At 41.7% G+C, this 26,385-nt stretch overlaps 1 protein-coding gene across 1 annotated transcript in view; it reads left to right on the top strand.

The window, feature by feature from the left end:
- Positions 1-26,385, top strand: part of ABCB11 (ATP binding cassette subfamily B member 11) — a 329,082-nt gene that overhangs the window by 137,239 nt on the left and 165,458 nt on the right. Inside the window, exon 10 of the mRNA XM_069616256.1 lies at positions 6,872-6,996. Coding sequence (XP_069472357.1) covers positions 6,872-6,996 — 125 coding nt within the window. The remainder of the gene's footprint in view (positions 1-6,871; positions 6,997-26,385) is intronic.

Genomic DNA, 26,385 nt, shown 5'->3' on the forward strand with positions numbered 1-26,385 from the left:
GGCTAGAGTAAGAATTCCTTCTAAAAGTCAGGGCAGCTGACTGATCACCTGGAATGCACCCAGAACACCAATCAAGCACCAACGTGTAAAACAGAGAGGCCAGGTTACTGGAATGATTGGTGCAATGTCTAAGTGGCCTAAGACTCCAGTTGAATAACCACTGCCTACATAATCCATGTCTGCCTAAAATGGCTACAGTGTACCAACCACATACATATTTGATTTCTGCCTAAAACTGCTTGGAGCACTCCCCAGCCTTTATAATCCGGTTCTTTATGAAAATACCCTATTTTAAAGCTCTCAAGAGAAAAAGACCGATTTCCAATGACTGATTTTCTACTGATCGTAAAACCAGCATTGTAAAGGTCTTTTTCTCCTGAGAGCTTTAAAATTAGTTTTTTTTCATTTGACCTAGAACGTATAATTCACATCTACCTTACGCTGCTTTGGCGTACACCTGTGCCTACGAGTGCAGTGGTGTACTCCCGCACCTATTTCACATCTCTATATGAGAGCTTTCGCACACTCCTCCACCTACACATGTTACGTATGCTTAAAACAGCTGTAGCATACAATGTTGCGTACAAAATGTACGTATGCCTCATACTCCTCTATTCTATACTCAAATTCATGTGTTCTTAAGACTGCTTTGATGTACTCTCCCATCAAAAAAATGGACATCTGCCTATTACTGCGTTTGCATATTTAGCTGCCTATGTAATTCACGTATACCTAAAACTGCTTTCACGTTCCCCTCAACTTCAAAATTCACGTGCGCCTAAAACTCCCTTGACGTGTTCACACAAACCACCTACAAAAGTGCACGTTATTTTCTGACTGCTTTACGCTTCTCTTGGTTTGCTGTACTCCCACACCTCACTAAAATTATATACTCTCAAATCGCCTGCAAAGTTTTACTCTAATTCCCTCCCTCTACCTAGGCCCTATTATTAATTTAAAGCTACTCTAACCAACAATATAACTAATCCTACCTAATCCTTGACTACAAAACACCCCTTCCCTAAATATTGGTATTGCTCCTGCCTCTTCAAGGAACAACCACCACGTGTACTGAGTTTCTAAAGCAGAATATACTTTCATGTTATGTTATGTTATGTTATTTTGCATTTATATAGCGCTTTATGTATCATTGGTATGATCTCAAAGCGCTGGAAGGTTGAACGCCCTCGGGAATCGTAGTTCAAGTCAGTAGAGAGAGAGAGAGAGAGAGAGAGAGAGTGTCATAAGGTGCGTGGGTGCACCGGATACGTGTGTAGCTGGTGTGGCACTTGTATGATAGCTGCTTCTTAGCGGTAGGTGCGGTGGTTGGGAGGTCAGGAATATGTGTTCATTCTGGTGGATTGATACCAGACTGATTTCTGGCTGTGTTAGGCCTGAGGAGACGCTTAGGCTAGCGGTGTGTGCTCAGCTAGCTGTGTTCAATTAGGATGATGAGGAGTATGTGGCAGATGTTAGTATGAGAACAGCTATACCGAATGTGTCATAGTATCGACACGTGTTCTAGTTGAGAGTTGGTGTATAGGAGAGAGTAAGCGTGGTGGTGTGATATGGTGGTTTTCAGTAGGCGCTTGAGCACGCTCGTCTGTATCATCTATCCATTCTGTTTTATTCACTCTGTCCGTTCATTCAGCTTCGTTTGTTCAACCTTCGTTATGTTGAACCTTGGGAACATTTTGGTAAATCATGTGATTAAGCTGTATTCTATGGCAAACACTGGTTTTGTTTTTCTATTATAATTGTAAAAGTTTGTTGTCAAACAAAAAGAACCTTGGGAAAACCTCCAAAAGTTGTACTGGTCAGAAACTAAATATAAAATTCTAGGAGTTCGAGTTTTACATGAACTGGCCTGACTATGCCTACATGTGTTGCAATGCATGGAACATAAGGCCTCCTGGATACGGGTACCAGGTTTCCCTTTCTCCCTTTGCCACTCACTTCTTCAGCCCATGCTTCACCTACAGTATGCAGTTAGGAGCAATGCAGTTCACCCTACCACCAAAATACACTTAATCACGATCACTTAAATTGCATTTTCATATTGCGCTCCATGCCGGAGTCCAGTCTTTAAGTTTGGGACCGGGGATCGAAACTATGCTGCTCTGCATTGTTTTGTTTCAAAGAAAAGTGTGTTGCCCCTTAGCTGTCCTTGCAGGCCACTTACCCAGACATGAATTCATGACTTGCTTTGCACTGAAGTCACCACTCAAACACCCAACCGTTAACAACCCTCATAACTCACGGGTAAACCAAACATAGTTCTCTCAATCCATTAGAACACCACTGAACATGCTTGATGTAACTGCCACACCTCAATCCCCCACTTATTTGTTTGTTTGTTTTGTTTGTTTGTTTATTTTATGTATATAGCGCACCAGACCCTGGAGTAAAAGGGCACTTACAGACAAGTTACAGAAGGCGCAGTATATGTAGAATTTACAATTATGCAATAAGTGGAGGTAATATACAATATATACAGTCAGTGTCATTAAGGTAAACAATTGAAGCAATCAAATAGTATGTACAGTATATACAGTATGCATGGGCTTAGTTGGGCTGAGGATTAGATTATTGTTTGTCCAGTAGCCAACCAATGACTAGTTTCCTGAACATATGGAATGAGGGGGCAGACTTGATGTTCAGCGGTAGGGAGTTCCAAAGTAGAGGGGCGAGGACCGAGAAGCTTGAGCCACCAGCTCTTTTAGAGGAGAATCTAGGCACCATGTGGCAGAAGGTGTTGACGGATCTGGTGATTCTGGTGTTAGGTTTCAAGGAGAGTTTGTTGGTAAGATAAGGGAGGGCAAGGCAGTTTAAGGCTTTGTAAGTGAGGCAAAGGGTTTTTAAGTCGATTTTTTGTTGAATGGAAAGCCATTTGCAGGCGATTCTGATGGGGGAGATGGGCTCTCTCCTTGGGATGTTTAATGCTGCGCGCAGCGCGTTGTTTTGAGAACTTGGAGTTTATTAACTATGGCTTGGTTAGCCCCTAGGTAAAAGCTGTTACAATAGTCAAGCTTAGATTGTATAAGCGCTCTCGCCAGTATGTGGCAACTATTCTTGGAGAGAAAAGGTCTGCAAGCTCTGATTAATTTCCCGGTGTAGGCGGTAGTAGAGGCAGTCATGTTGACTTGTTTTGACAGGATGGTGTTGGCGTCAAGATAGAAGCCTAAGGTTTTGACCTGTTTGGCAACGGGGATGGTGTTGTCATCAATGGTGATGTTGGAATAAGCAGGGCTGAGTTTCTGTAGCTTATTGGGAGAGCCGACCAGGAGAAGTTCTGTCTTCTCATCACTCAGGCAGAGGCCATGAGTGGCCATCCATGCCTGAATGATGGAGAACATTTTGTTGATCCTGGCGACGTCAGCCAGGTAGTTGCCCGAGATAGTGAGGTGTATCTGGGTGTCATCTGCATAGTTAGTGTAGGTGACACCCAGATGGTCCAATTTGTCAAAGAGGGGTTTTGTAAAAATATTGTAGAGGGTGTGGGAGACACAAGATCCTTGCGGGACGACACAGGTGATGCGGATAGGAGAAGACTCTCATAGTTCTATTGGCTAAGAAAGATTGCATCCAGCTGACAGCTGAAAGTGAGAAATGGGCGGCGGATGAGAGGTGGTTGCATAGTATTTTATGATCGACCAGGTCAAAAGCTGCAGAGAGGTCAAGAAGGAGTAGTATGGCCGCTTTTCCTTTGTCTTTGATGTCATCAATCTGACTTTTGAGGTCAACAAGGGCCGTTCCATTTCCATGTTGCGGTCGAAAGCCAGATTGACGTAGCCCTAGTAGTTGATTGGATTCTAGGTATTCTTGAATTTGTAAGTATGCAACTCTATCTAGGATTTTTAGCAGGAAGGGGACCGTGGTGATCGGCCTGTAGTTTGTGGGAATGGCTGGGTCTAGAGATTGTTTTTTGAGGAGGGGGAGAACCCATGATTGTTTCAGATTGTCAGGTATAGAGTTGGTGGAGAAGGAAAGGTTTATGAGTTTGGAGATGAAGGGAGAGATGTCTCTTGCAGCATCTTTGATGATATGGGCAGGACAGCTATCCCCCTTGTAGTTCGAAGGTTTGAGGGATGCTATGATCTTTTGGACTTCCAGTGTGGTGACCTGTTTGAATGTGAAACCAGCACAGGTATTGGTAGGGGTCGATGTGCTGGAGGTAGAGGAGTTGCTATTGGATAGTTGTAGTCATTTAGCCTCAATTTTTGTTTGGAGGCCAGAGATTTTGTTGGCAAGGGCATTTTGGATACCGGTGCACCAGGGTTTGTCCTTTGCGCAAGTGTCTGTAGGTGCGTTGGGGTTTTCTAATTCCTTCAAGATGGTGAAGAGTTCTTTTGTAGAGGATCCTGCCTTATCAATTCTCACATTGTAGGATTCCTTCTTAGTGCGGATTATCTCTTTTTTGTAATGGGAGGAGATGGTCATCAGATTTGTTTTGTTTTCAGCTGAGGGGGTGGTTTTCCACAGGGTTTCCAGCTTGGCTTTCTGTTTTCTGAGTATTTTGAGTTCAGGCGTGAACCAGGAGTTCAGATGCACTCTAGGTTTGCCTTTACGTGACTTGAGGGGGGCCACAACGTCGATGGTATGAGGGTGTCTGCTGTGATGTTTTGCTTATTTCTGGTTATACAGGAAGGTGCGAGCGGGGATTGTTTGGGATTGGGATTGTTAATGCTGATGTTGAACGGTAAAAGGAGATGGTCTGTCCATACGAGAGGTTGGGGTGTTTTGCAAGTGATGTTGCAATTGTGGGCTGTGACCCAGTCAATGGTTCTGCCTTTCTGATGTGTAGGTAGTGTGACGATTTGAGTATAGTTGTGTTCTGCTAGGGCGTTGGTGAGGGATGATGCGTGCGTATCATTAGGGTCGTTGTACCCGAGGTTGAAATCTCCTAGAATGATGTTTTGTGAGGAGGGATTGGAATTCTCGGCTATTAATGAGGTGATGTCTTCCTCGAATGACCCTGTGGGACCTGGGTGTCTGTATACACGTTGCATGTTGATTGAGCTTTTAGGGGTAGTTTGTATTTTGATACAGAGGTGCTCGCATGATTCAAGTGGAAGGGAGGTGATGGGTCTGAGGTCAAGTGAAAATTTGAAAATAAATGATACTCCTCCTCCGCGAGCATTAACTCTAATCTACTCTGTGGATGGAATAGTTGTTAGGAACGGCAAGGGTTAGATAATGTCCGGCTGCCTTGTGTAGCCATGTTTCTGTGATAGCAAGGAGTTCGAGATCTGCTGAGAGGATGATGTTGACAATTTCAGTGGGGTGAGCAATAAGGGATCTGACATTGAGTAGTGCGCCTTTTAAGGGTGCGACATTCGTAGTGTTGGTATTTTTCTTATTGGTTTCCTTGATAGTAGGTGTGGTGGGCGACTTGCTGGCTATGGAGTGGAGTCGCAAGCCTAGTCTATTGTTGCGCATGGGAAGGTCCGGGTTGGAAACTAGCTGGTAGCCTGGAGATAAGGGCTGGTTAGTATTATTGGTAGTGTAGTCATGCTTAGGAGGTCTAAGAGTTTTGAGCAGTGTGTTATCTGGAGTAGGGCTAACTTTAGTTGCAAGATGACTGTGGGTAGTAGGGGGGAAGGGTGGTAAGGTGGGCAGGAATGGAGTGGGACAAGGAATAGGGAAGTGTCTAGGGCAGCCCAGTTTGGCGAGTCCGTTACTCAATGATATGTAGCTGTTAGAGCTGCAAGGTGTGCTGTTGTTCAGGACACAAAAAGGGAACATAATGAGAAAGAGCCAGGGGAGCATAGTTGTGAATATGGGAAGGTTAAGGGCTGGGCGCAAGCACGTGGGTGCTGTAAGCAGTTATAGCCAGCTGCGACTAAGCTTTGCAAATATAATGCAGGGGAGTAGACTAGTTAAAAAATGGGCTAGTTCAATGCAAAGCTGTGCAGATTCGACTTTGCTTGATAAATGCAAAAATGTGTTAATTCGATGCAAGGCTATGCAGATGCGACTTTGCTGATAGATACAAATATGGGCTAATTCAGTGCAAGGCTATGCAGATTCGACTTTGTTGATAAATACAAAAATGGGCTAATTCAATGGAAGGCTGTGCAGATTCGACTTTGCTGATAAATACAAATATGGGCTAATTCAATGCAAGGCTATGCAGATTTGACTTTGCTGATAAATACAAATATGGGCTAATTCAGTGCAAGGCTGTGCAGATTCGACTTTGCTGATAAATACAATACTTATGAAAATACACACACAACATCCCAACGCATCTCTTACTTTTTCTCTGTTCAAGGCACTACATCAACAACACTAACACTCTCCAACACCGATCCTGAACCTCCCACCAACTGCTGCCTCCTACACAACAGTTATAGCTCTAAACCTGTGATCGACACTGATTACTTCAAGACACACTTGGGTTTTGGTACATGATATCTGACCCAACTGTCATTCAGCGAGACACTGCCATCTGTAAATCCACAATTGGCAGATTGAACCTTTCCTCAAGGGCCCTCTCTTAAGGGAAATCTGCAACAGGTAGAAACCACTTTGCTAAGACACTGTGTCAGTATCAACTGTCTATGCAAATGTCTTTCATAAATGCAAAGTAACATAACTCTGACCCACATAGTAATATTGCAGATAGAATGGATCACATTATCATATTTGTAAAGACAGAGGAGAAAAATACTGTGTAATCAATTATTTTAAACTACAGTTTGCCAGCAGTTCTTTCTGATCACTACATTTTTCAGCATTGTAATTATAAATAACATCTACTTGAATTATCTTGCCAAAAAGGCTTTATAAACTAATCTGTCAGGATTACTGTACTAACTGATGTGATCTAAAATGTCTGCAATGTAATAACAAACATGTTATCCTCTAGGCTGTGGCAAAGCTGACGGGTAAAGAATTACAGGCATATGCAACAGCTGGGGCAGTTGCTGATGAAGTTCTTTCAGCCATAAGAACTGTGGCTGCCTTTGGAGGAGAAAAGAAGGAAGTTCAAAGGTAAGCCTAGCCAGACTTCTGTTCACATTATGACTTAAAAGAAGGTAGGAGTGATGTACCATGTTAAAAGTCACAAATGCAACCTGCAATCTCAATGACATCCCCTTGCAACCCACACCACTCCCCGTACAGTCGTAGCACAGTGAGGAGACATGCATCTTGAAGCATTATTTCTTCTCTCTCTGGTGAGCACCTATCCCCCGCCCCGTTGCCCCACGACCCCTTCCCACCAAGACTTTCTATTGGCTGCTAATGGGCATAGAAGAGATATGGGTGGTATGATTTCCTCTATTACATCTCTAGAAAGATGCATGGAAATGGTAGGAACAGAAGAACATTCACTAATGAGGCAAGCCCCCCCCCCTTGCAGACCCTTGGACTTCTCCACTCTGTGGCAATTTGCCTTTAAGTAGTCAAGAGGAGCATCTTTAATGATCACTATGGCTCCTGTGCATCTGGTTCTAATGTCCAACCCATCTGGTGCAGGAGGAACCTGTGAATCAGGACACCCATGAAATGAGGAGTGAGCAGGTTGTGTTCTTTACCCATATAATCCTCATCACCGCTCCTGTGACTGCACCATGTGAGATGACAGGGATTCCAAACCATCCGGAGAAGAGAAACCTCATTGTTCTCTACTGTTCATCAGCAAGTGTTTACCCCGACTGCATTGCGACAAATTGGATTCTGCTCCGCACTAGCACAAGGATGAGCAGGGGTAAAATGGCCCACTCAGTCCTCACACTTCTACAAATCAAAACACTTTGCAATCATAATGGTAAAACAGGGATAGTTAAAATGTATACCTCTTTTCCCTTTTGCGGTAAGGTGGGCCGAAGAAAGGCTGTGCGCTTAAGAGGGGTGTGAAGGTGAACCAGTAGCGACCTAAACAAGACAGTATCACAGTCCAAAATAAATGGAATGTCCAATCAAGACTCTATAAAAATATAAATACTTTAATCAAACACACCATATGTATGTCAAACTAATAGAAAATACTGAACAAAAACCCACTCCAAAGGAAGAACAGAGAAGATGTAACAGACTGGGGGGAGTAGCTCTCTGAGAATAATTTCATGGGTGTTAGGTAAATCACTAGCCACAAAAAAGATATCTTGGATGAAAACAGGAGCGATCATGACCTAACCAGTCTCTAGGGTCCAAGTGAACCGAGGTGGCAGTTCAGAGGCAACAGTACCTGGATTTAGTTATTGGCGGGCTGACAAAGTCAAACCCGGTTTCAAACTTAGATGCGAGTGGATCAAATTCAGTTTGGGTATGTTGGATTGTGTAGGCCCAAGCAACAAGCAGACGTCGAGTAGGGCAGCTCTTCAAAGATGCAGGTCGGGTCGGTTCCAGGAATGCTTAGCAGTGGGTCAGGCTGAGTCGAGCTTTAGCTACCAGGTGGAGTCAAAGAGTGACGTTCAATCGGTTTGAGTCGGCGGGCAGCGGCCGTCGAAGTGGTGATCTTGGGTGCCTCGATGTGCGATAAAAATTAAGTGATAATTCAAGAACTAGCTGTCGAGCCATGGTAACTCCTGGTTAGAGTCGACGTGTGACTCTCCAGTGATTCGGTTTGGGTTCCAGCATTGAGTAGTCGCTTCAGGCCTAGCAGGTGACAAGCTTTAGGTAGGACAAAATGCTGTGTCAAGCTGGTTGAAGTTGCAAGAAAGTTCGAAGTGCAGGAGGAGTGCAGCAACCAGCTCCAGTGTCTTTCATCTTGTTCCAGGTGTGGTGAACACAGAGCAACCCGTTTGAACAGGGTGCTTCAGCTGGTTGGGTACTCTGGTTTTTGTGAGGCTTCCTCAGGGGGACTTGAGGATAGGATGGATCCATGATGTGCCCTGTGAGTGATTAGGGAACAGATCTTTATTTCTTCTGTCTTGGATGATTATTCTTTACTTCAGGCTGAGGGCTTTGGAAAGTGCAACTTTCCCAAAGAAAGTCCAATGAGATCTTGAAAACGAATCAGAGAAGGTCTGAGTAAGGGTCTGAGAGGGTCAGGGAGGATCAGAGATCAGAGAGGGTCTGAAGAAGGGGTGGGAGACTCTTTTAAAGGCCAAAGCTCTCCACTGCTTGGACTAAAACTATATTGCGTTAGTTGTCCAATCCCTGCTCTTGAAAAGAGTGGACTTTGCCCTTCTGATGTCACACCCAAAGTGCTTTGGTCCAGAGGAAGTGGAGGGGATAAGAAAGAGAAAGAGGGACAGTGAATATCAAGATGGTGGAAGTCTTCTCCCATTGACCAGAGCTGCCCGGCCTATCAAAATCCCGTTGCCTGACCTTCTCACTGAGAAAAAAGACCTTTAGAGATGCAGTACCCTGGTATGAGGTTACTCCCTTTGAATGGGTGTGCTCCTTTGATGCCTGGGGCCAGGACAGCTGCCTGCTATGCAACTGTATTGGGTGGAGGGTGTTACCTGCCCTCACAAAGAGATCAAAGAGGAGGCCAGGTCCTCCAGATTCCTGTTCTGTCATTTGTCGGGCTACACCAGGCTGACCAGATTACACATCACCTTCCACAGCAGAGCGGAATTAGAGGAGCTGACACATGTGTGATATTAATGGGAATGTGGTGGCCATGATCGTAGGTAGTACCATGCACTATGCCTAAACTCAGGCAGAGCTTTATTTTACAGATTATACTGCCACCACCATGGGCTGCTTATGATCTTCATCGTTTGAGTACAGGGGTGCATATCTTAAATACTTTGCATGCACCGCAGTGACTTTTCTGTCACTGTTGCTGTGACATGGGTATCTGTGACCTATGGACCTCTGTGGTGCTACAGGTAGAGCAGGTCCTGCACTCAGGATACTGATGCAGCAGTCCACAGATAAATACTATGCTTTTGGCATTTAGCTGGCGAAAGGGCAACCTGATCAGCAGATTACCCTTTCTGAAATTCATTTTATGATTCAAAAAACATTTTTAAAAATCCAGGCCTTACAAGATGGCAGGGCTTATCAGATGGCGGTTCCTCACTCCCATATAAAGAACTGGATGTCAGGATGTGATCAGAGGAAGATGAGGTATATATTGGGTATAAATGCAACACCACCCATAGTGTAACATAATGATATGATATGGAATTTATAACGCGCCTATACACAAGTGTTTCAAGGTGCGAGTATAGGCGCATTATAGTAGCAACTGTGCATGTCAGTAACTAACATGTAATGGCAGTATTTGTAAAAGTAGCAGCAGTAGTTAGGACTGTGATTGTAGTTCCTCCAGCAGAATCTCCATCATTTTTGTGCTTGGAGGTAGTCTTAGGTGACCCATGCTACCACAGTCCACTAACATTATAGTGATCCCTCTGATAATCAACCACTAAACACCCTCCCATTTCAGACACATAACATGTTGCTAGGTAATGTTCACTTGGTGGGCCTACATCGATCCATCATCTGAGACATTATAACCGGAGAGAACTGGATTCTCTTTTTATTACAGATCCCTGGCTCAGCCCCACATCCTTCAATGTAGTGGACATCATTGTCCTGCCAGGATATGGCCACATTCAGGTAGATAGAGTGAGTAGGGACACTGGTGGCCTCCTTTTTGTCAACCACACGTTGACATGCCATGCACTTTGCAGGATACCATTATTCTCTCAAATATGATATTCAACACCTGCCACTCCCCACTCATCCCTACAGAAATCACAACATTATATCTCATTGATTTTATTTATTTATTAAATAGTTTTTTTGTATAACACACCTAATACCGTACCTGAGTTTGGTTTCTAAGAGCGTATATCTGGGATTCAAACCTCTGCTGCTCTGCGTGGTAATCACCCCACAGACACTGTCTCCAGCTTTTACGACATTATCACTGACCAAATAACATCTGCATAGGTCAAGAACATGACCATCTTATTGGTAACTGCAACCCCTCTTCCATCAATCCCATCAAATCCACTAAAGAGGCCTGTGAGACCTTTGTTGCCACATTGGGCATCCAACAGAAAATAATAGATATCACCCACATTAAGGACAACATACTTGACCTGGTCATATCCACCACACCGCCTATAGAATGTCTCACCACCATCAAGCTGTTCAATCGACTTACTTGTCAATTTCCTAGTAACCAAGGGCAACTGCTGCCTATCTCTACTGCCCACTCTTTCCTAAAGGTCTTCCACACAGAAGACTTGGAATCCACTCCCTTATGACCACCATATGGGTATTAACACCCTCCGCACCACCTTTGGTCACTGTATGACAATCTTGCAGACGTACTTGTGTCAGCAGAAGAATCATGGGTCAAACAAAGTCACTAACCCCTTCCAGTATGCTCATGTGCTTATGTATATCAATGATAGAGGTGCTTATGTATATCAATAGTAGCAGCCTTAGGGCAGAAAAACTCTAGCACAAAAACATATTGCATGACAATCTCACCACACTCAGACAGAACATCAGCTTCACTCTGGTAAAATCAGCAAAACAGCATAATGTACATTAACCAACACAGAGGCTGCAAACAAAAGCACAGCTTTCTTTAAGGTCATAAAACATTGCTGCTAGTCTTGCCTGTATCTCTGTATCCCACAATCAGTAGAAAAATGTGATAACTTAATCAAAATTGTTATCATGAATATCAATCGAGTGCCAAGCAATTCTACACCTCCACCATATCTTCAATCTGTCTCTCTCAAAAAGGACCTTCCCCACATCCCAGAAAACATATTCAATATGTCTGCCTCTTCAAAAATCGAATTTGAACCCAGATATCCCCATAAACTATTGCCTGAACATCAGCTTCTATGTCCAGGGAATGAGCATTCAAAAGGCTGTAGATCCACAGTTAGATGAACAAATAGAGCAATACAGACAGTTGCAGGCCTTTTAGTTTGGGTGTTGACCCAGGTCCAGTAGTGAAACATCAACCAAACAGGTTATCAACAATGAATTGCATGCTATGTCATGTTATGTAATGTTAAATTATGAGGATTAAATTGGGAATTATTAGGGAAAATGCAAGGTAGCTTTGCCGTTCTGTTGATGAGTGCAGATTGGAAGTACCCTGAGCTTTGCATCTAGGTCTGATTCCAGGTGTTATATGACGAAAGTATACAGTCATGTGTATCCAAAAGGGAGCAGTGTTAGGATGCATTGACCAGGAATGTAATATGTAAATTGATTGTAGAAGTGTAGCATTCTGTTGTTTGATGCCTGGTGAGCATGTTTTCCTAGCACCTCAAATTGACAGAGATGCCTTATATGTGTTCTATAAACAAATACATATGATTCAGTTACCGGGAGTGAGTGGCTTTGTTGGTATGCACATAATGTGTTTGAGTGTAGAGGTTGAGCATGCTAGTGCAGAGTGGTTAGTGGAGGACCCAGTGGGAAACTCTGAGCATCCATTTGGGAAAGGTACTGATGGGCATATGTCCTGAGGTACACTTGAGAAGGCTGTTATCTTTGACAGTGATCAATGGGCAGAGGCTGGTCGTAGATGAGTGTGGGGGACCACAGAGAGGAGTGGAGAAGTAGCAAGCATGCATCACTGGGTATCAAGTAGACAGCAGGTGAGCATACTTTGCAACTGAAGTTCAGAGTAGGTATTCCAGAGAAGGCGGAGTTGCAGTGGGGCCCCTCGGAACAACACATCATGCTACAAGATCAAGGCGCAGTATCTAGGAGCCATTCTCACAAATTCAAACGGGCATCAAAACATGGTGGGCCACTAATTGCATTGGAGTCCAGTGGACCAAATTACAATGGGACACAAAGGAGCAAAATTACAGTGGGACATAATGGGGCAAATCCCAGAAGGTAGAATCATAGTCTGGCACCTGGAAGCAGAAAGGCATGAACTAAAAGTTGAATTTTGAGCAGATTAGTGAGGGGCAAACAATCAAGGCACATACAGCAATGTATAACATGACATAGCAAGGCATGATGAGGGTATTACAAGTCATAGCAAAGCATGCAAAGGCCTAACCTGCCAAGGCAGACTTGTCTCCTCCCTACACTCCCACCACTGACCTCTGTAAGTAGCTGCCAGTTCCCTTTTGTCACTTTGCTCCTGTCAAAATGTGTCTCTCTCTGGGTCTCGCAAATCATTACATTGGAACAGTCTGCTGACTCCACTCTTTACAATAAGAAGAGTGCTAAGGGGTATGGGAGGCAGAACATTTAGGCTCAGGGTAAGGGCTGTCTGAAATATAGAAACTGCTGTCTCCCACTTCACCTTTCTTCAAATTTTGATTTCAAGGCTGAGTACTGTCTCAAACATCATTCGCTCAAGTGCTAGGCTCAGTTGTGGAATGTGCAGCATTTGTTAGGCCATATCTCAGACTTGCTGAAAATGTGATGTGCCTCTGATGCCTGCGTTGAATTGTGGAGTGAGTGGCCTTAGAAAATGTGATGTTCCCTGAATGTCTGAGCGTGTGTTTGCTACAGGCACCAAAGGAGTGTAATTCCTTTGTTACATGGTTTCCTTCTAACGCAGAGTTAGTTTCTCTTAAAGAGAGGCTGTTTACACATTCTTCTACTCCAAAAATGCAGAAAGTACTTCCCTTAGGCAATGGAAAGAGCATTACCTTACTGATTCTATATTGACTTTGCTCCCCAGGTGTAGGAGCTGACTCCCTCTAGGGACTGTGTCCTTAAATGGCCTTATGTTATGGTCCTCTGCCTTAGCGTAGGAGTAAAGTGGGTGACCAACAGACCCTCAGAATATGACCCAATGGACCATCATCCACTAGCTCTGGGAGAAATTGGCCCCATTGTTTACCCCTGAAGATATCCCTAGGGTTAAGTATGGGACTTTCGCATGAATAACACATCACCCAATAAGTAAAACAGACAGAATGGTACCAACTTTCATTTCTGCTCAAAATGATACCATTACTGCCATCCCATCACTTCATAACAGCTTTCCAATCTCTGGTACAGTCACATCTAGATGGGGGAACATGCTCCTTGTAGATGTCCCACCCTCAGTCCTTGTACCGTTCAAAGCAAAACTACAGGTTGCAGCAAGTCTAATCACCTCCATCAGAAAATGCAATCATATCTCCCAACCCTGAGGGAGTTACATTGGCTGCTGATACCAACATCTTCAAAACAGTCTGATTCAAGGCAATATCAACCGAAGCACCATCTTACCTGGCTGAAAGCTAAACGTCTCTGATGATCAGCTCAACACCTGAATCCACACCATCATCAGACTGGAAACCAAAATATGTTGCAAAGTAAAAACCAGCCTACTCCTACTGCATGCTGACACTGTTCAACACACTTCTACAAGATATCTACAGAGCTCCAACACTTTTACACTTCAGTAAAAGCTGAACAACCTGAAAATGTGACTTATCCAGGGGGAAAACATGGGTGCTTGCAATCCAACATTTTATCACCACCTAAAGTGTCCACCCTGTCAATTCGGTATGGACTACATTCTACATTGCTCTGATGATTTCAGGCTAGGTTTGCACTTTATTTGGCACATGATGGCAGCCTCTCACGTGTAATATCAGTACCACTGCATGCAATGGTACGATCTAACCGTAAAATGGACATTCCTGGTCATATTAAGGCAATTCCAAAGCATGTGAATGTAGTATATGAGTGTGGGAAGTTCACCTTTATTCTGATGTCCCCAAATTATTTGCTGTTTTGAATAAGCATTTTTCATCCCAGAATGATTCTGGCGTTTGCAGTTATTGACCAAGGCATGTCAAGCTTAGTCAATTAAGTGAATCTCTGCTGCATTTGTGTTGCTGCATTTGTGACACGGGTAAGAGTAAACTATGAGAGTGACATACAAGAGTTTTATGGTATATTGTTAAATCTTTTAATTTCTTCCACTAAACATACATTTCAATGTAAGTGTCTCATTGCAAAATCATTTAATTACTGGAGATGCAACTCACTGAAATTGGCCTGTTAAAGTAGAACATATTCTGAAGATTAAGTCTGGCTGCTGGTTTGGGTCAGTGGTAGGAGTGGGTCAGGGTTATAATTAGGTTGGGATCGGTATAAGTGTCTAGGTAAAGATTAGGATTACATTTTGGTGAGGCTCAGAGTAGGAGTTATGGTCAGTGCCAGACTGGGTATAGGGTTATTGTTTCATTTAGGATGAGAGTCTCGGTTAGGCTTAGGTAGCAATCTCAGTTAGAGTTAGAATTAGGGTTAGGTTTGTGTTAGGGCAATGAGTATGGACAATGCTACAGTAAGAATGCAGTCAGGGACTATGCTAGGCTTGGCTAGGATTGGCTTTAACATCGAGTTCCTCTTAAGGACAAAGAAATTGGAGTAGTGTTGGATTTGAGAATTTTTATTAATAAGATGCAGAAAAAAATATATATTACATTTTCAATTAAACCTATTTGTGTGAAAACATTTCAATTGTTTCCAATGAAGCAACTGCAATGAATGTATGCTTGTTGAATGTCCTGAAATGAAATTACTTGAATTTGTTTTAACATAAACTAGTGTTACCGAGCTTCTTAAACATAGAGCTAAATGAATTGTGGCATTTGTTACTTAAGTTTGATCATCATTGCCTAATTGGCAGGGGCTTGTGGCCAAAGCCCAGGGGAAAATAGTACGCAAGACACAGGAGTGTAAGGATTACTAAAGGCATGGAAGGATAGGCAATAACTGCAGAAATGGCCAGGGAATACAACCAAGACAAAAACTTTAGGTTGCCACCTAGGGTTGAATGTGGGAAGAGTTTCCCACAATCAGGGGATACTCTGGCCTGCTCAGCTGCTTGTTATTACAGAGCCCATTCTGGATGCTCATGGAAAGGAGCAGCAGAAGTGTGCGTCAATGTCCAGATCCTAAGGCATGAACAACGAAACAATACTCACAAGATTGAAAACTGTAAAGGACCAGCAGAAAGTAACCGTGACTGACCCCTGAAACAGGAACCAGCACACTTTAATAAATATGGCACAATACTCAAGACTGAGACACAACAAAGGGAAGGGACAGAGATTACCTGTCCAGAAAGCCACCAGCCAAATTCTGAACAAAGGAATTACACACGCAAAAAGAAAGAGCATAAGCAAAGACAAGAATCCAAGTGCAATAGTACAGGAGACTGGAACTGCAGACTGGAAACTAAGGACTGGAATCAAGAAATAGCTAAATTAACTCTTTTTTTAAAAATTTAATTTGGCTGCAATTACAACTTTTCAAACACACAAAAGTGATTCATTAAAATTGAATACATTTACAGTACAAACATTTTTCCTATTCACCTAAAATCAAAGAAGAGACAATTTTATAATAATTTACAGCTGAAAATAAACACATAAATATATATTATAATAAAATTCATCATTCTTTAAAAGAAGAAAATGGGCGAGTACAAACCCTTATGTAGCCTACAAATTATACACAACACCATGCTCATTACAAATATGACATTCAGTCTCTCTTCCCTTTGGTTTTACCTATTCCAAGTCTAGCTTTTGCAAGTATTTGATTACAGCCATGTTTAACGATATGTACTGAGCGTTCAATATTATAGACCACATCATGCTTTTTGATAGAATTCTATAGTTTCTAAAAAAACTTAATAAAGAACTCTTGTCTAAGTTCCGATAAGGCCTTACAGTGTACTATCACATGCTCCAAGGTTTCATCTTGCCCATCAATTCCACAAAATCTACATGTTTGAGATAATAGTTGTTCCTTACATCTCCTAGCGGTAACCGCTCTTGTGGGCCACAAATTGAAGCGTCATCTCATTACACTACATTGATATCTCAAGTCCAGAATTTTTAAAAATCTTTTTATGTAAAAATCCCAGTTTTACTAATTTTATATTTCTCGCACTACATCCGGGTATTATCCCAATCAAGAAACCAAACTTTTGCTTAGCATGATTTGAATTAATCGTCAGCAAAAAATCATCAATGTCAGTTTTGGAAATTATTTCTATGCAGCGTACTTTCCACTAATTTATCATATCTTTCCCTTGATTCTCAAAAGCGTGCAATATTACAGAGACTAGCATCAATTTATAGTTCTCCTTGTTCAAACATTTTCCATAGAGCAAAACAGCATTCCAAGCGACAACAGCTTTTAAAGATATGAGTCCAAATTCATATTGGATTATTGCAATGGGAAAACTCTTCAACAGCATGAGTATGGACCTCCAAAAGAGACCCTCGAGGTAGTCCCAATTTGGTTGGCAGTCATCTGGTTTACATTGTGCTCCATATGTTAATACAGGGATTGCTTTTTGTTTGTAAGACATCAGTACAGGTGTGCAGGTGAATTTTCTGTATTTCTGATGTATCAATTGCTCTTGGGAACATAGCATTTTGGTCTTATGTTTCATTTCTTCTTTGTATGGTATATCAGACTTGCTGTTGTTTATATTAATTCCTAAGTACTTACATTCAGAAATTATTTCAAGCACATTTTCCCTATCAACTAATGTTGTCCCAATTTATTTTTCCCATTTTGCCCTCTTGAATTATGAAGATATTTGATTTAGATATATTTATTTCCAGTTTGTTTTCTTTTGCATAGGCTTCTAAGCCAGCTAACGCCCTTTGAAGTCCAATCGGGGTCTGGTCGACCACTATTTGATCCTCTGCATGGATGAGTCTCCCCACAGGGCTTTTGTTGACTTTGGTCAGAAAAGATCTTGTGGAATCAAGATGTTTTCCAATGTTTCTAATATAAAAATTGAACAACGTGGTAGCTAATATACAGCCTTGTTTGAGGCCGATGTTAGTAGGTATTGATCGTGTCAGCAAACCATTGCTGTTCTATTTAATATGTATGGAAGTATTAGTATAATATTGCTACAATAGGTTTAGCAAGTAAAAGGGACATCCAGCAGACTTTTATTTGCCCTACAATAAATGCGTGAGACAGAGTAAAATGCTTCCCTATAATAGATAAAAGAACTATATAATGGATGTTTGTTCTTTATCGCATGATGTTTTAGAGCAGATATTATTAACAATTTAGGAGAGGATCCTATTCCTGAAACAAATCCGGATTGATTTGGGTCGAGCAAGTTTTTTGTCATCAGCCATCTGGTCACATCCCTAAGTATCAACCTTGCATAGATTTTTCCTGAGTGTCCAACAATGCTAGAGGTCGATAATTAGTTGGCTGTAATTGATCACCTTTTTTAAAAATCAGAATCAGAATTGACTGTTTCCAGGATAAAGGTATGAGACCTGTTTGTGCTATCTTTGAGAAAATTTCAAAAAGGATTACAGATCACTGCTACGGATGCATTTTTGAAGCCGAATTAGATAAGCCGTCCGGGCCCGTCGCTTGCGTGCGGCTCTGTTTTTTAATTTGGTTCCGTATATCGGCTAAATCTATCGCTAAATTTTCTTTTAGATGTTTACACCTGATAGGTCTTACATTAGGAAAGCTAGTATCCATAAATAGTTCAGTGAAATGCTTTGTCCACCTCTTGTTCACCAATAACATTTGTGAGACATGTGAAGCTATCAGTTTTCAAACTTAATTTCAGGAGATTCCATATTTGGGCTCCATATTTGGAGTTTATAGCTTGTTACATACTCTAATTTTCCCTTTGAATATTCATTATTTTATACTGTGCTATAAAGTTTTTATATTTGGTGTTAATTTTTGCAGTATTTTTTTATATTCCTCGTCATTGGTGGACTTCATGTTTCTTATATCTTATCCCTTTTGAAATTTTCTCTTGCTAATATTATGGTCATACGGACATATATGGCGGTGAATAGGCAGTTTATTTAGATAAACCGTTTGGGTAAAGAGCGATATCACTTTTTTATAATCATCCTGTTGACTGGTCACCTGTGTTTTTAAGGATCTATTACAGTACAATTTATCCATCAGTATATTTAGTTTAGGTGCCGTCCACTTTACAAGATTTCTACCTTGATTTCTTTCTAAGGGAAACTTGTGATAGGTACTCTGAGGTCTAGGAGCAGAGGTGCATGTTATATCAAGTATGTTGTGGTCCCTTAGTTCTGTCAAGATGACACTAAATTTAGAGATCACATTTAGAAAACTAGTTCATATGAAAGCATAATCAAGGATGGCCTGCATATGATTTCTTATCCATGTGGGTTGTGGGGGAATATCCCTGTCAATGTTTCCATTTAGAATCTTCATGTTTCTATCTTCCATAATTACCCTTGATGTTATAGGGAACTATTTAAGGTTTGGGATCGGTTATTTAGATCCCCCACAATCATTGTCATACAAATACTAGGTTTGATATCAATTTCATCAAGCAGGCTAATAACATGCTCAAGAAAGATCTCTTCCATTAATGTGGAGGGGTTCCAATACACGTTGAGTATTGCAGACATGGGAGCCATGGGATGGAGAGAGTCTTCAATCTCAAACTTTAACAGCTGTATATGTGGGTGGGGAATTGGCCACATTAAAAACTTGCCAGGGAAGTCTATTTTTAATGCAGCCAGGGGACCAGCCATGGGTCTTCCTTTCTGTTGCTTCATGGCTGGTTTCCAACATAGCTGATGATTAGGCCAAACTGGTTGTGATGTAATCCAAGTTTCTTGAATCATCAAAAGGAGCTCAGGTGTCTCCAGTCTATCAGCTTGCTCTGGCACCATTAAATGTGAAAATCCCCTTGTATTCCATACTGCAATTCTCATCATGTAAGGGTTCTGATTTATTAAACATTATTCATTACTCCTGTGTTTGATTTCTTTCAAAGTCTTTTGAAGCCATGACCATTTTGTTTCAATTTTGGGCTCAATCTCATCCTCAAAATATACATCTCTTTTAAATGGCCAGATCCTCCCTTACAGTTAATCAACAATAGTTTAGAGTGAGCCATTACACTCCTTTGTTTTTTCCACGTCTTTTCTTTTTCAGATTTTTTTTTCATTTTTTTACCTATGTTTTTTTCGGGTATATGTCAAAACCTTGATCCAACATATTCTGTTTTACGGCCCATATTATTTGTTTTACTAACAGCGAGGGCACAGTCATGGTCACTCTGTCCATCGTCTATTTTTATGGATATATATCGTCTCAATATCGTGTGACTGGATGGCTTTCAATTTTGTAACCGTCCTAAACACAGCCGATCTATTTGGATACAGGTCTTTATCACTTCTGTCACACATTGTCACAGTTAGCATATTTGATGTCTTTGTGCTAATGTTTTCATCTTGTTTTTCCCTTAGATAAGGAGTATTCTGAGCACTTGAGTTTCTCCGTTCAGACTTTCTAGGCTCAGATCGATTTTCTTTCGTAACTACTGATTGCTGTTCTTTAATAATTTCATCTTTATTCTTTGATTTTATTTGGAGAGACATTCTTTTTAGTTCCATTTTCTGAAAGTCATCATCTTCCTTACTTTCATTTAGTATTACTGACTCAAAAATATGTGGAGTAATATCTGGATCTTCAGTTAGGTCATCGCAATTTGGATGTAGCAATGTGACCGAATATGCAGAACAATTCATTAAGTCATGTGCATTTGACTCCTGATCTAGACAATTTTCTTTGCCAGCGACGACTCATTGAAGGTTGATTCAATGTGGTCACCACAAATAGGCCGTTTGCCCATTTGTAGAGGCAGGGACTTGTGATTAATGGCAGTGATGCTAACTTTAGACGAAGGCGGTGTAGTAAGCCCATTTATTAATTTTATCCTTTTGCTATTATTGTTTTCAGCCGAAACCTTGCATTTTTTATTTTCTGCCATATTTTTAATTTTTTGTATCTTTTTTCTATAACCACAATTCGTATTTGTTCGTTTTGATTTTCCAGTTCCAGCAAACTTTATTTCCTCTCAATCCACATGTTGGGTCTGCACTTTGCTCACTATTTTCAATGGTCAGGATAGATATAGGTAAGCTTAAATTTGTATTCTCAACAATTTCGAGCGGATCAAAGAATGTTTCAGCCATTTTCTCATACCCCAGTGCAACATTTGGATCCACCCCGAGGGTCTTTACAGACATTCTTGGAAACCCTCTATGGGCAGTATTTTCAACACAAGAGGATGGATTATTTTGAAGTGCCTGTAATCCTAAATTAAGTTGATTCAGTTGTGAAAAGACCTGATCAAAATGGGAAATTATATTCTTTAAGGCCATTGAGTTACGGTCCATTTTAGTCTCTAGTTGCTCATCAATTTTAGTGAGGCCAAAAATGCCATTATTCATGGTGGCAAGAGAGATTTCATAAACTGGAATTATTTGGTTTTTAAACCCAAACGATGGCCTCGGGGTGGGTCATATATAGGACATTTCTGATGAAACAGTTGAATTAAGCACAGGATTAATAGAGGGCTGATGCAGAATTGGAGAATGTAACAAGTTGTGATCATTTAAGTCAGCAGTTTCAAACTGGGTTTCAGTAACAACATTCATTCTCGAAAGACTTGTCGAAAGCACTTCAGTAATGGTTTCATTCAAAATAGCTTTGCTCTCATCGACGTTCGAGCCATTCGATTTTGCCAATGAATGTTAATTAATGTGCAAATTTGGCAAAGCAGTAAGGACTTGCGAATTAAGTTTGGGATGCACCACTCAGAAGCGTGCACTATTGCATTCGTCATAGCAGAGAGTATTGGTAGAGGTGGGGGATTCAAATCGCTTATAGAGCGTTCACACACCGTCATTTTTTACGGAGCGCATTGCGTTTCACTTTGTAGCAAATCCTCATCAGATACTTGTGTAAAAGGTCTGACATCTGAATTATACAACTGAATTGGCTCACTTATGTTAAAATCTGCATCAGGCGGGATGGCATTATTGACAGGTTGGGGGGGCGGTGTTTCCTTGTCCCTCAGAGGCCAGAAATGCCTGATATCTCCGCCCACCGATTTAGATAGGGTGCCATGTTATTTTTCCCAAATGGAGCAACTCGTACAGAGAGGGAGAGAGAGATTTCTCTATCAAGTCTGCAGCATTTACCGGCATCGCTGTCTTTAATTTATAAGATGACATGGAGCGACACCAAAATATTGATGGCTCCTGGAAGTGTAGCTAAACTCACAGGGGTTTAAGGGGGTGCTTTGGAGAGCTGTCAGCTGCTCAGCTGAACAGCAGAAAAGCACTCCAAAAGCACTCCCAAAATGCGCATGCGCAAATGCACACGCCCCCTGCTTTTGTACAGCCGCTAAGAAAAAAGGGGGCAGAGTTTGCACTAAAACAAAGAAACAGTCAACTATTAGCAAATGAAAGTCAATTTTAAGATTGGTCCCAGTAATAGAGCTGTTCAGGATTGAAACAGAGCATATAATAGCAGGACACTGGCATAACAGAGTTGCAGTCACAAAGAACAACACTCCAAAACCACTCCCGTAATGCGCCAAACTGAACTATAGACCAGGAACAAGTAAACTCAAGACTGAAACTCTGAACTGGGATAACCCAGACTGAACTGCAGATTGGTACAAAGGAAATGGAACCCTGGACTGCAACAACAAGATTAGAACTGCAGACAGATAAAAAGAAAACCCAGGACTGAAACCTAGGACGCTAAAGCTAGGTAACACGGACTACAGGCACAGCGCAAGGAACTGAAGGCATAGAACAAGATAATTTGTGGTAGAAAGCAGGGGGCTGCAGGCAGGGAACAGGGGGCTATGTAGACAGAGGAGGAGAGGAACTGCAGACAGCATGTACAGGGTTGCAGGCAAGGGGGGCAGAGCTGAAGACAGGGATTGCAGGAAGGAAAGCAAGGCTGGAGGGCATGGAGAACAGAGGTGCAGGGCAGGTTAGCAAGGCTGCATGACAAGCAGCACAGGACACTGGAATTGGAGAAAACTCTGGAAACAGCAGCTAGAGGACACAAAAATCCAAGGTTTATAGATGAGAGTTTGTCAGCAAGCTCAATGCAAGCGTGATGTGCTCTTGCAGGCAGTGGCTTAAATACTGACCTACCCTTTGCTGAAATAGAAATGTTAGCAGCACCTGGAGCACCACACCTTAAGGTAATTTGCATCCTGCCTCTCTGGACCTGGAAAAATAAAAAGCGGTACTGATTTGTAGAGCTTCTGGGGAAGGGATTGTAATTCTAAGACTGCTGTATAGGAATAGCAAGGTAATGAGAACTGATAAAGGTACATTATGGGATATGCAGTTTGTGAAATGAAATATGGAAGTACCAAAGACTTGTAAATGGAAAGGAAAGAGATAAATATGAATAGTTACTGTCCGGGATTAATTATGGTTATGATTTGAGTCCCAATAAGTCCGCAGTGGGTGCCACTTGGTGTTCCAGTGGCCCAATCATGATATTAGTATCACCAGATAGTCTGGTGACAGTATTACTTTTCCTTTACTTCAGTGCTAGTGTTCAGTACAATTGGCAGTCCTGGGAGGTATTAGAGGCCTTACATAAAATGACAGATGTAGACAAACAAACTACTAAGTGAACTAAATCACTGATACTGTTCATTTGGTCTGTTTACATTTTACCAGAGTCACTGTCAGCTATATTCAAGTATCAAAAGAATACAATCTGATTTTCCTTAATGTGAAGATTTAATGTAAGTGAAATATGTGATTCAGGTCTATTTCAACATTTGTGACGCTATTGAAGATGCAACCTGAAGAACTGTGAAATTATGATTTCAGTTTTCTCTGAAAGACTGGGGACAGTAACTGTATTTGTGCCCACTATGTGGTTGGGGTAGAGGCACAGAAAACCCTGCCAGGGCTCTTTAATGGTAGCTATGGATGAACAGCGAAGGATGAGACTCAGGGGGGTGGGGGGTGATACAGGCTGTTTCTTAAGTACAGTGAATCCCCAAGCACACCACAATGGAATGTCCACACACTATGTTAGGTGAGATAACATAGTGCTTTTATTAAAGGATAAAAGGTCAGGTAGGTATATACATATAAATAAGACTCACTTTATACTAGAAATCGAATCAGGCAACTTGATAAATACAGTTCTATGTGGTACCACTGTTACCTTTAAATTGATTTATAATTCATCAACTGCTTGCAGTTATTAAAAAGCATTTAAAGTTAGCCCCATAAACACTTAAGTAGAAAGGCAGGAAATAATTAGAGCATAGGCAGAATTATTTCTTTAGTGTAAAAATGCAGTACTGTTTGAGGATCCCCCCACCTAGGCAACCTACAAGGAAAGGGTAAGGTGCACTTTATGTTGTATATTACAGCCCAGTCCAATTATGTTCATTAATAGTCTTCCTCTGTTTATAGAGGTTTTGCCACCCCAAAGTACCTAGGAAGCCAAAGGAGAACAGGATCCAAGATGAATCTGGGACCCCTGGATGAATCTTGAGGCTGGAAGATGCTCTTCCTCGTCACAGCACCTCGTCACAGTACCTTGGATGCCATGGAAGGGTAAGTGGCAGAGTCTCCTTGCTTTACTTGATGATGCCCTTTGAGGATGGACCCCTCTTGGAAGAAGGAGTTGCTGGGACGTTGGTGTTCAGCAGGAGAAAGGAACCAAGCAGTGTCAGAAAGGCAGCAATGCAGGTTGTTCACGGTGGTCTCTGTTGCCAGATTGCTACAACGGCTTTGCATGTCCCACAAGGATGAAACTCACTATGGACCTCAACAAGGCTTGGGTGATGAAGATAAGTCCCTTTATGCTCCTCAATACATTTTGGTGGTGATGGGTGCAGTCTTAGTAGTAGGTGTTGGGTTTTGGTATTTTGTGGTTGGCCACCTATTGGTTCCACCAATACACAGATGACAGGATGGCTTCTTGTGACTTGGATTCAAGCACTGGACTGCACTGCAGACCCTCACCAAGTCTGGCCTTTGGGAAGCTTTCTTCATTAATGGTGGCAGAAACCCACCGGCTGGCACTACTTTGCAGAAAGTGACTCTGGATCTTATCCAGTGCAGAAAAGTGGACAAGTGTCATGACTGCAGTGCCACTTGAAGATGTTCCCCCTCTTCCGGGCGATGTACAGCAACTTTGCTTCCAGCGGTCACGATACTCTTCTGGACACAGGCTAATGCGGATGGACTTCCTGGGCTCAGGATGCTCAGCCACTCCTCTTCTGGGCCCATGAAGATACCTCTTCAGGATGGCAGGCACACAAGACTGGCTTCCAGGACACTTCGGGTGAAGAGCAGCAGTTGCATGATATTCCCTCATAGCTACGGGAAGAGTTCACCTCACCAAGTCCTCTCTGGTTCAGTCCTCAAATCAGCAAAGCAGCTTTTGCATTTGTTGAAGAGTTGCAGCATATTGTTAAACTATTTGTAGTACTAAAAATGGTTGAGATTGAACATTTTGGGGGTCTTTAGGAGTATGCCGTCTGGAAAAAAAGTTCTGTTATTTCCAGTCAAGAGCTGGAGGCAAATCATCCCCCCACTGGCAAAAAAACAGCTGGTATTTCCAGCACCAGTATTACTGGTGCCAGAAATACCAGAAATTCCCCCCATGGAATCCTATGGGAATTCATAGAATGGGGAATGACTGCCGTTGCCGGCACCTGTAATATCTCGGTAATACCGGAATATCAGACACCATTAACGGTAGGTCTGTTTGCCGGTATACCGCTCATAATTCCAGCAGGATACTGGCAAACTTGTAATGACTGCCCTTGTCTTTTTGAAAGTATAAGAAAACACATATGTGCAATATTGAGATCATGTGATATTATAAACTGTGGACTTCAGCTGTATTGAAACCTGCATGTTTTGTGCACACCACTCTGTTGATGTGATAAAATGTGTGTTCTTGACAATTGGTTTTTATAGATGTGTTATTAATATATTTGATATGCTCTTTTGTAAAAGTTTTCTATAATTAAAAAATGATTAAATTAATTTGAAACAAATGAGTTCTGGCATGCTGTCTTACATCTAAAACATACACTCTTTAAGTAGGGTTGTTGTCTTGGAGGGGATCATGCAGTGTTTTTACGCATAAATGTATAGGAATTAATTATAGGAGGGTATGCAGTTTATCCATGGATAACTGCAGTTTTTGTTTGTGCACACCACTCATCAAACTATATTTAACAGCAATGCCAAGAAGACAAATAGAGCAATTGTGTTATGACACACATTAGTGTGACTTGGGTCTAAAACTGAAAATAAATGTAAATCCAAATCTTGTGACTTAAAACCAGCTAACATGTGGGCTTGTCTCTCTAAACTGATCTGAAATATCACCATTGTTTTGATTAATGCATGTCTGGTTGTCAGGCAATGCATTTACTTAAAAGCATACGCCACCAAATAACCATTAACCCTTGACCTCTGAGCACATGACCTTGAGAGAGTGTGCACATGCTTCATCCGCTTGAGATAATGGAAAACAGACCCTTTTGTCACTCTTTTATCATTTTAGATTTGTTCTAATGAAAGGATGACCGACCTCCGATAATGAACAGGTCACTGATATAAAAGTTTGATTTAACATGTTCATATTATAGCAAAAATACATTTAAAATGTACATTT

This window comes from Ambystoma mexicanum, chromosome 9 (assembly GCF_040938575.1).
Source record: "Ambystoma mexicanum isolate Mex_15411 chromosome 9, UKY_AmexF1_1, whole genome shotgun sequence".
Lineage (NCBI taxonomy): Eukaryota > Metazoa > Chordata > Amphibia > Caudata > Ambystomatidae > Ambystoma > Ambystoma mexicanum.